Here is a 10,882-nt window from a genome sequence, read left to right as displayed (position 1 = left end):
GAAGGGTTCAAACACTCCCTGGACAAGTGTCTGTTCTGCAAGACGACTGTTAGCTATGTTGGACACATATTCTCGTGGGATGGAGTAGCTACGGACCCGGCTAAGATTGAAGCGGCCGAGGCCACGGACTGTAAGCGCTTTGCGCTCGTTCTTGGGGTTCTGTGGTTATTATCGGTGATTCGTGAAGGTCTACGCCAAAGCGTGGTTACCCTCCCATGGGGAAGAAATTAAAAGAAGTGACGGGAGGTTGGAGAATATCTCGAACCGTCGGAGCCCTTCGGACAGAGATGGGAAGCAAACTGTTAGGAGACTGTTCAAATGCTGAAAGAGTTGCTGACCCAGGCACCGGTGCTGGCTTTTGCTGATCCCCGATTACCCTATGTACACACAAGACGCCAGCCGAGAGGGATTATGGGTTGTCTTGTATCAAGATCAGGGCACCGGGTTGAGACCTGATGCGTTTGTCAGCCGGAGTTTGTCGCTCTCCGAGATAAACTCCCCCACCCATAAGCTGGGGTTCCTGGCGTTGAAGTGGGCAGTGGTGGATAAGCTGAGAGACTATCTCTCCGGAGCAAGGTTTGAGTCGATAACAGACTACAACCCAATTACTTATATCCTGACTTCGGCGAAAGTGGATGCTGCAGGACTTCAGTGGTTGTCAGCCTTGTCGGTATCTGATTTCAGTCTGAAGAACCGGCCGGGGAGCAGGAATGGCCATGCGGATGCCTTCTCGCGACGGGAGCACGGGGAACAGGAGACGGACGAGGAGTGGGACAGCGTTCTTGGCCCTGGGGTGAAAGCCATGTGTCAGTTTGCTATCACCGTGAAGGCCGAGAAAAAGGGGAAGCCGGAACGAGCAGTGGACCCACTGGAGGCTTCTGTTGACGCTCCACTCCCAGTTTACTGTGCCCCGACTGCACTGAAGACTAAGCAGATGCCAGAATTAAGTCCGGGGGAAGTGGCAGCTGTTCTGCGGGATGACCCGGGATTTGGCGCTGTTTGGTGCGCGGTGGAAAAGGGGGATGTGGTGTGGGCGGAGAAGATGAAACAGGCTTCAGTGCCTCCGTTATTGAGGGAATGGCCTCGACTGAAGTCGGGGGAACATGTTTTATATCGGGTAACGTCACCCCCGGACCAACCCCCGGACCGTGAAGTATCGGAAGATTGTGTTGAAGTCACTGCACGATGAGTCTGGACATTCGGGGGTGGAGTAGTTGGCGCGCGGTGTAAAAAGGGTGATCTGGGCGGGGAAGACAAAATACGCTTCAGTGCCTCCGTTATTGAGAGAATGGCCTCAGCTGAATTTGGGGAAAAAATTTTTGTACCGGGTCACGTCACCCCCGGACCGAGAAGTATCGGAATATTGTGTTGACGTCCTTGAACGATGATTTTGGACAGTCGGGGGTGGAGTAGATCTATGGATTTCTCAAATACAGGTTTTACTGGCCCCGAATGAAGGCGGTGGTGGATAAAGTCGTGCATTTGTTGCATACGCCGGAAGACGCGGCCTGTGCAGGCTGCTCCGTTGTCACACTGGCAAAGTGAGGGGCCGCTGGACCTGGTGTGAGTGGATTTCTCTGCCATGGAACCCGATGCCAGCAATACGGCGAACGTCTTAGTCACCACAGACCACTACACCAGGTATGCTCAAGCGTTCCCTACAAAGATCAAATGGCGACTCCGGTGGCGAAAGTCCTATATTGTGCATTATGGCCTTCCCCGGTGGATACATAGTGACCAGGGTCGAGACTTTGAGAGTAAGCACATCTACGAGATACTGGGTATGTTGGGGGTTCAGAAATCGAGGACTATGCCCTATCATCCGCAGGGCGATCCCCAGCCGGAGGGGTTTAATCGGACGCTGCCAGACATGCTGGGAACTCTGTAGATCAGCAAAAAGAGTTGATAGAGTCAACATATTAGACATCTGGTTCACTGTTACAACTGAACCCGAAATGAAGCTACTGGATATTCGTCCAACTATTTGATGTTTGGGAGAGATGCAAGGTTGCCCATTGATCTCTGTTTTTGGGACGGATGCAGTTAAAGTATCGCCGAAACCCACTTGAAGTATGTGTCTGATATGAAGAAAGAACTACAAATAGCTTATGAGCTGGGGAGGGAGGCGGCCGCCGAGCAGAGTCGGGGAAGTAAGAGGAGGTTTGACCAGAAGGTGAAGTTCTCCCAACTACTGCCGGGAGATTGAATCCTCATAAGGAATTTGGGACTACCTGGGAAACACAAGGAGGCTGATCGCTGGTCTTGCATGCCCTGTGTAGTAGAGACTCAGATGCCAAATCTCCCGGTTTTCCGGGTGAGGCTCAAGGATGGGAAGGGGCCCGTCAAGATTCTCCATCGGAATCACCTGTTACCCCTGCTGCGAGATGTACAGCTACAGCGGGAGCCCGAGGTGCCTGTTGCATCCTGTACCAGGACTCTGCGTCCACGCAGGGTGGAGGAAGAGCCCACACCGGGAGAGTCGGGACCGGGCCCAGTCCCTGTGAGGGACACTGACTCGGAGGATGATGAATCCGACGATCGGTACATGCTGCCGTTCGCTGACGCCCCCTTGATGGAGCGGGAGGCTCCCGGTCCTTCTCCCACTAGGTTGGATGGGGTAAGGGGGCTAGTGATGGGCAGTCGGGGGTACCATAGGGCGTTGGAATAAAGGATGTGCCGCCCAAGCAAGAGATAGAGGGTTCCGAGGTGCAGAGGGGTTTGGGTGACCGCTCGCGGGAGGGTTCGACTCGTAGGCACTATTGGTCTCCCGTATTGTCCGAGGTGGAAGATTTAGAGGACAGAGTGCTCAGGGCTGAAAGTACTAGGCATCCCCCAGACAGGTTGACCTATGTGGCACCTGGGGAGCAGGGTGTGATCTCCACTGTTTTGGGGAGTGATGCTACTGCTTTCTGCACTTAGATTGGGCGGTGTGTTCTGCAGGAGGGGTTGGCGAATTATCTGAACGTCATGAGGGCATGACTTAATTTGGTGGGGGAGGTGGGAGAATACAGGGACCTCAGATTATTAACTCTAATGTTAACTGTTAACTGCATATATAAAATGGCTTCTCTGTAACGTTATAGATAAATGGCGTCTTCGTGGGTAACTGATTTGGTAATGCCATGTTTAGTTGAAATGTTTGGGTTATAATTATTGATAACGGAGGAACTAACCACTGGAAGCGATGTTGTTCTGTTTGCATGTGTGGGAGCCTGGAGTCAGTGCGCAGGTTCGGGAGGAGAACCGAAGAGGAAGGACGTGCTGGACCCTTTGGTCCCAGGTTGGTCCCAGGCGGCGGGTCGAGGAGGTCGGAGAAGATCGAATGGTGGACAGAAGGTTTCGATAACTGAGCTCCAATGGTTGTGCACGAACTGATTGAACTGTAAAAAAAAAGTTCTGGCGCCCTTTTCTTGCTTTTTATATTGTATCTCTATTACTTAACTAGTTCCTGTAAAATTTATAAAGAGTAATCTATAAAACGTACATTCTGTGCTGTCTGATATTGTGTGTGCGAATTTGTACCAGTGTGCGTTACACAGCATCTACACAAACGGGAGATACGGTTTGGCGGGAGGACGGATTTTCCCCGGGACAAATACAAGCCGATAGTCCTAAGTGTTACACTAATCATGTCAAGTTTTTAACATTTTTACAGGTGGAACGAAAGATAATTTAACTGGGAATGTTGGAGTAGCCCATTTTTGTGCCTGAAGTGTAGACAATGACAGAGAAATTACTTTGCAGCCATTTATCAGCATATCGCGCAGAATTAGTTGCCATCATTTTAGGCTGAAGGTTGGCGGAGAAATTTCTTCCCACGTAACGTTATAATTGTTCAGATACTTTGATGTGTTGATGACTTTTGAACACGATATTCTAGCAGTCGGTCAGATTTACTGTTGGAAACCCAGCAGGCATTAATTGATATTCAAGTACTTGTTTATATATTTTCTTCTTATAGGTCCCTGCACACAAAGGTATTGAGGGGAATGAGTGGGTTGACTGTAAGTTACAAAAGTTGGACTGTGGATAATGACCCTTCATTGAAAAAATCAGAAGTTCAGAGTTATGTTTGTTGGTAATTAGGAGCTTATGGAAAGACTGATGGGAAAATGAGTTCTCCTTTACAGACTACATAAACGTGTTGGGTGTATGGGGAGAAAGGGGTAAAAGAAGAACGGACGGAATTATATTGACATGAACTGGAATGGGAGCATGAAAGTCGTGGGATTATGGGAGAAACAAGGAGGGAAGGAATTATATCCCCATGACTTACTATGCTTAATTATACATTTGTCATGTAGCAAAACATGCTTCCGGATCGTGTAGGTTTTTTCATTAAGAAACGTCTGAACACAGGTGAAGCAAATCTGGAAAGTAATCATGCAGGCTTGAGTGCAATCTGGGGGGGGGGGCTTGATTGATTTCATTTAGCCGCTCTCTTAAGTCATAGGTGTGTCTTTAATTAAATTCGCCGTATTGTGTTTCATTACCTATAATTGATAGGATTTGTTGGCAATAATTTAGATTTCGTCAGAAGACAGAAGCAGTGAGGATTTTATTTCGCAGTTCTCTACACCACAGTCCCGCCCAGCTGATAACGGGAATGCGCCTTTATGTTGGAGTGTCACCCGTCGTAAATCCAAAGCCTGACCTACTTCTTAACTTAGCCAATCATTCAAGGAGATGGCAGGAACTGGTGTGATTCATATGAGGTTAGTAAATGTGCATCTGACTCGACCCGCGCCGTCTTGTGGGAATGTCTGACAGTGAAGTTGGTGAGCGGAATGGGAATAGATGGACATATCCGCAGACGGATGTGCGGGCGGCATTCCGGAGTAGTTCTTTGTCTGGCATCTGGCGGGAAGAATGAGGTTCTGACTCTCTTGGACGGTGCTTTGCCCCTCCCGACACACAGACTATCTTAACGTCCCGGACTGCCGGTCGATGAGTAAAACTACAGACCTCCTCCTGCTCTCCATCTCAGGGTCACTGCGGTTCTCCACCTTACTCTGACCCTTCAGCCCCTTACGGACCCAACTGGTCACTAAAATGTATCTGACTGTCAGAGCGTTGAGCAGCAGGATCCCAGCGAAAGGGAGGAACGGAGTTAAAACCGTATCGAGCCAGTCATATCCCACCAACCAGTGAAATAACGGTCCTTGATAATGCAGAGCCTCGGTACATTGTCCATGATAATCCGGGGTTCCCATATGAAGAATCGGGGAACGTTTCTCAGACAGGACAGTACGCCGGTTGTTGTCAGAACCACAGCCGCAGTTTTCCCGGTGCAATATTTTGTTTTCAGTTTTTTGGCAGCAAATGGCGACAAATCGGTGAAAGTGACGGTGAACCAAACGGAACAATGTATGGCCGTGACAATCAGTACACCGATAACAGTGCTAACAGGGGTGATGTCCAGAAAACTCCGCAGGAAGTAATACAATGTGATTCGATACAAAATGACCCCGGTGACAATGGTCAGTAAATCCGCCGCTGCCATGGACAGCAGGTGGCTAGTGGTGCAGGTAGAGAGGCCGAAGTTTCCCCGGGACAGGATCACAATCGCCACAAGAGAGAGAGAGAGAGAGAGAGAGAGAGAGAGAGAGAGAGAGAGAGATTGAGAGAGAGAGATGGAAAGATGCGCACCTAAATGTTCGCAGATTTAGTGTGCGTTGTCGAACATGGGAATACACGCGGATTTAGTGATGTCCGCTTTCAAATATCGGGGTGCATACGTGGCAGCACGTGATGGTCTTGCAGATCAATATTTCCACACGGGTTTTGGACTGGGTTCGGAGTTTTTACGTCGAGGCAGATTTTCAATGCGACTCATTTTTTGTTCTGAGATAATCTCATGCACATATGGAGTTGTCAGCAGGTCTGTTGTGCGCACTGATTTGGAACGACAATCGTGGTCCTTGGTGGTGCGCATGCGTTTAGGGTTGCACACGAATTCATGGCTGTCTTCCCGAACATGTGGGGGCGCACTTACCTGGGGACCAGATTTAGCGGTTTGTCGGCAACTATGGAGGGCACACGGCTTTGGGTGGGGGGATTTGTATTTGGGGGTGCACGCAGATTTAGGATTGTGCAGTCGGAGGTAGGACTGCACACAGATTTAAGGTTGCATCCAGATTTGGGGTTTCGGCCGATCTGGAGGTGCAAACAAACAACTGGGTGGCTGGGGATTTTTTTTTAATGTTGATACAGCCATTTCTAAACTGTTTGAAATGATTCTTGCTCTGAGATAAGCTATTATGCATGTGAGGTGTTTGGGGTGCGCACTGATTTGGGGCTGGCACAGATTTTCATTGCTTTCGGGCTTTCTGGCGATGTTTACTGAGTTCGGTGTTCTCACAGATTTTTTGGAGACTGCGGATTTGGAGTTGTGACGGGTTTTAATTTCCGATACTTTTATAACCCCTGTGCTTTGTCCTTTCAACGGGTGCACATAGATTTTGTGGTGCTCTCTTATTTCTGTGTTGTCGAATATGGGATCAGCGTACGCCAGCGGATTTGGATTTACACAAGAATTGTGGGTTGCGTGCGAGTGCTTAATATCGAGTCTGCCGTTTTGTGTACTGTTTGAAAATTATGCTTTGGGATTAGATGAACTGCATGTGGAGCTTTCACCTGGTTGGTGTGCAAAATGATTATGGAGTGCGCTCCTGTTTCAGAATGTGCGCAGATTTGTGGGTGCACACGGATTTGGGTGTACACACTGATTTGCGGGTTGCTTGCGGATTTGGAGGGGCGCCCCGATTTGGGGTTGAACATGGATTTGGGGTGTACACGGATTACGGAATGCGTCGGCCAATATGGGATGCACAGTAATTTGCTGATGTAATTTGCCATATACGGGGTACACACCGATTTGCGGATGTGAGCAATTGTGGTTCATTTGTCGAATATTATGGTTCACTTGGATTGGGCGTCCATTCAGAATTGGGTGTGAATGAACGGGTTGACTATTTCGCTGCAAAAGCTGTTGAAGATTCAACTGTAGATAAAGACCTTCCACTTTGCAAATCAGAAGCTGGTTCAGAGTTTGCAGGGTTAAGAATTAGGGGCTTATGGTAAATCTAGTGGGATACTGGGCACAAGGGGAGCACCTTTAGAGAACACCTGTGTTCGGTTCATGGGAGAACCGGGTAAAAACAAGAAGGGAAGGAATTATATTGATACGACCTGAATTAGCCCGACTATAACGAATTATTCCTTATGTCGTGTTGGAAAACTCCATACTGGGTCATGTAGTTCTTGTCATTATGAAGCACTTGAACACACACTATTTCAGGGTGAAGGTGATCAGGTAGACAGAAATGAAATACAGATTTCATTACAATCGTTGAGGGCGGATATCTTTCATTTCAGTCGTGGGAATGAGTTTAATTTGATTCTCTCTATTGGGCTTCACGTGGGTACAATCTGTAGGATTTTTGGAGTGTAATTCAGTTTTCATTAGAACAAAGAAGCAGCAAGGGTTTTATTTCCCAATCCTCTACACCATATTCCAGTCCAGTTAGTGGCGGGAACGTGCATTAATTTGGAGTACCAACCATGTATCCAAAACCCGCCCTATTTACCCGCCCACGTTAGCCAATCATTCAAGCGGAAGGCGGAAACTGGTGTGCTTGACATTTGATTATCCTACCAGCATCAGACTAGAACACCAGCTGTCTTGTGGGAAAGTCGGTCTGTGAGGTTGGTGGGTGGGAATAGGAGTAGATGGACATATTCCCAGACGAATGGATGGCTGGCATTTCAGAGTAGTTCGTTGACTGACATCTGGCGAGTCCAGGACAGTGCTTTGCCCCTCCTCAGAAACACACTATCCTAATGTCCCAGACCTACTGGTCAATGGGACAGTCGGCCCCGGAATAACAACTGCGAGATCAGGCGGTGAATGTGAGGAGTTGGCCTCCGGACTGGAGAAATTGTGGCCGCGTCCGGCTTGTGCTCAGGACGCAGCTTTATTAATATAATGAACCACCGAGGGGACAGAATATTTCACCGACCTAATTATCTGTTCCCTGAATTTTGACTGAGTCACCGCGTAAATAAACGTGTTGGTGCAGCAGTTGAAATCACTCAGCAAACCCCCGACGTAGATAAAGATCCATTCAGAATCATTGAAACTGAATCCTTTCCCTGAGACCTGATAATATATGATATTTACAACCAGTGTCACCCACAGGAGGATGAAGCTGCCGGAGATGGTGAAGAGTAAAACCACAGACCTCCTCCTGCTCTCCATCTCCGGGTCACTGCGGTTCCCCCCCTTGCCCTGTCCCTTCAGCCCCTTTCGGACCCGACTGGCCACTAAAATGTGTCTGACTGTCAGAGCGTTGAGCAGCAGGATCCCAGCGAAAGGGAGGAACGGAACAAAAACCGTATCGAGCCAGTCATATGCTACCCACCCGGGGTCAGTGAAATAACTGTCCATCACTTTACAGAACCACGGTACATTGTCGATGATCACCCTGGGTTGCCGTGTGAAGTATCGGGGAACATTTTTCAGACAGAATAGTGCGCCGATTGTTGTTAGAACCACAGCTGCAGTTTTCCCGGTGCAATATTTTGTTTTCAGCTTCTGGCAGCAAATGGCGACAAACCGGTCAAAGGTGAAAGCGACGGTGAACCAGACAGAACAGTTTGTGGCTGTGCATCTCAGTACATCGATAACACTGCACACAGGGGTGATGTCCAGAAAACTCCACGGGAAGTAATAGGATTTGATTCGCCACAAAATGACCGCGGTGACAATGGTCAGTAGATCAGCCGCTGCCATGGCAACCAGGTAGCGAGTGGTGCAGGTAGAGAGGCCGCACTTTCCCGAGACAGGATCACAATCGCCACTACATTCACTGCGTGTGGGAAAGGGGGAGAAGAGGAGGGAGAGGGGGAGGGAGACAGGGAGAGGGGAGGTGGGAGGGCGAGGGAGCAGAGAGAGTGAGGGAGAGAGAGATAACAGACAGAGGCCATTACTGAACGCATTCCTCAAGGGATCGGGTTTCAGCTGAAGACCAGGAGTTGTGGAGTCAGTGCACGGCTGCTAACCTAACATGGGACACTGGTCACACTGTCTCTGACCTGCCTTCTTCAGTGTGGAGATAAGACAATTGTGGACAATCGTCGGCGATAAAAGCGATCTGCATGAACAACATAGGTCGGTGCTGATCCCGATTCCTGTCCCTGACCTGGCCGGTTTCACTGATTTAATCGTGACTGACCTGGCCCCTGGAAACTCGTAAATGATGGGGCCGATAAGGCATGCAGAGGAGAGGAACACACACAAAACACTGGAGGGACTCAGCAGGTCAGGCAACATTCTGTACATGGAATTGAACAAACTTTGGTATTGGGCCGAGACTTTTCTCCAGGACGAAGAGTTGTCCTGGAGAAAATTTACGACGCGTCTCAGAGGGAAAGCAGGAACAACTGAGCAACCTGAGGCTGAGCGGCTCCGTTAATGGATTAATTCCACAGCGCAGTTCAATTCGATAACTCTCGTCAGCAGATCCGTTGACACTGGTTCAGATGATCATACCCAATTATTGACCGACAGGCAGTGGGATCCGACTGTGACAGACTCCACAGGGAGACATGAAACACAGGACCAGGGGTTCTCTCTGATCGATAACTCAGAAACAGTGAACTTTACAATGTAAACCCATCCCAGTCACAGCTTGCGGGAGATCTGTCTGTCCCCACACTGGGACAACTCCGGACAAGGTGTCATTGAAGGCAAGAACAACGTTCGAGTCGATCACGTGAGTTTGATGAGAGACAGGAGTTTAGCTCCGCTTGTCATTAAATATGAAAATTCAGAGTGTTGAACTGACAGGATCAATATCTCTGACGGATATTTCTACAATGATCATCAAGTTAGAAGCTCGTCAAATGATCATAAACAGATTCACATGGTTAACACACAGAAATACCAAACAAGAATTGCTCTGCTCACTTACCAGGAACTCCAATGACGGCGATGAACACGTACAGTATTTTCTCCACACTTCTGTACCTATTGAACAATGCAGGCATTTTCTCTGTCCAGTGATCTGTCCCCACTGTGCTACAGGCGATCTCTTGGAATGAAATGTAAAGGCAGCCCAAGCCTACGGTTTTTAATACCATTTAGCGACTCCAGAGGGACACATTTTAACAGATTTAAAAATAGCTGTTTTAAAATTATTTACAAACCAATTACGTCAGGCAGATGCAATCCCCGTGGTGACAGATTGCGATTAAATAATGAACGAGTGCAATGTGTGGACTGTTTATGTGAATTAGTTTGTCCCAACAAAGGTGACTGAACCTTCAGTGGTTTCTTATCAATTCAATATTCTCCCACTCTAAGTATGTACTTCAATGGAGCCATTTGAGAAACATAATACTGAAGTAAATTATGTCATTGTAGCCTGTAAAATTGTATTGCATCACCTACTGTTATCATTCTCCTCGAGAGTATGAACTCTTGGATTAGTTTGTGTTTGGGGGACTCTAACCAAGATGTCAAAAGTCTTGAAAATCTTTTCTGTTCTATAAAAGAAAAAATATCTTGTTAGTTAAGCAATTTTTAGGACTGCTCTCAAATTATTCCAGTCTTAACAAAATTGTTAATTTCAAATTCCCAAACGTAACGGTACACCAATGAGTAATATTCTCCTGAAATGTAGGCAGCTATATCCGAATACAGATGCACGGATTTCCATCTGCTCAACCAGGATTTCACATTGCCAGTGTGGAATTCGGGTGACCTTAATATCAATTACATGGAAAACAAATAAGGAAACACAACGAAACACGCACACGCACGCACACACACACACACACACACACACTCTCTCTCTCTCTCTCTCTCTCTCTCTCTCTC

The 10,882-nt window shown here is 48.0% G+C and overlaps 1 protein-coding gene across 2 annotated transcripts; it reads right to left on the bottom strand.

Annotated features, from left to right (window-relative positions):
- Positions 1–7,364: 7,364 nt before the first annotated feature.
- LOC132385815 (probable G-protein coupled receptor 139) lies at positions 7,365–10,870 on the bottom strand. Of its 2 annotated transcripts, none has more exons than XM_059958040.1 (2): positions 9,975–10,870; positions 7,365–8,870 (listed from the first exon to the last, which is right to left on the bottom strand). In XM_059958040.1, exon 2 carries the CDS (start codon positions 8,792–8,794, stop codon positions 7,964–7,966), a length of 831 nt encoding a protein of 276 aa, XP_059814023.1. In that variant the 5' UTR covers positions 8,795–8,870; positions 9,975–10,870; the 3' UTR covers positions 7,365–7,963. The 2 variants fall into 2 exon arrangements, with proteins under 2 accessions (XP_059814023.1, XP_059814024.1); XM_059958041.1 differs by having other exon boundaries at positions 10,454–10,870.
- Between the last annotated feature and the right edge of the window lie 12 nt (positions 10,871–10,882).

Source organism: Hypanus sabinus (genome assembly GCF_030144855.1).
Source record: "Hypanus sabinus isolate sHypSab1 chromosome X2 unlocalized genomic scaffold, sHypSab1.hap1 SUPER_X2_unloc_24, whole genome shotgun sequence".
Lineage (NCBI taxonomy): Eukaryota > Metazoa > Chordata > Chondrichthyes > Myliobatiformes > Dasyatidae > Hypanus > Hypanus sabinus.
This window is presented reverse-complemented; position numbering and strand designations above follow the sequence as displayed.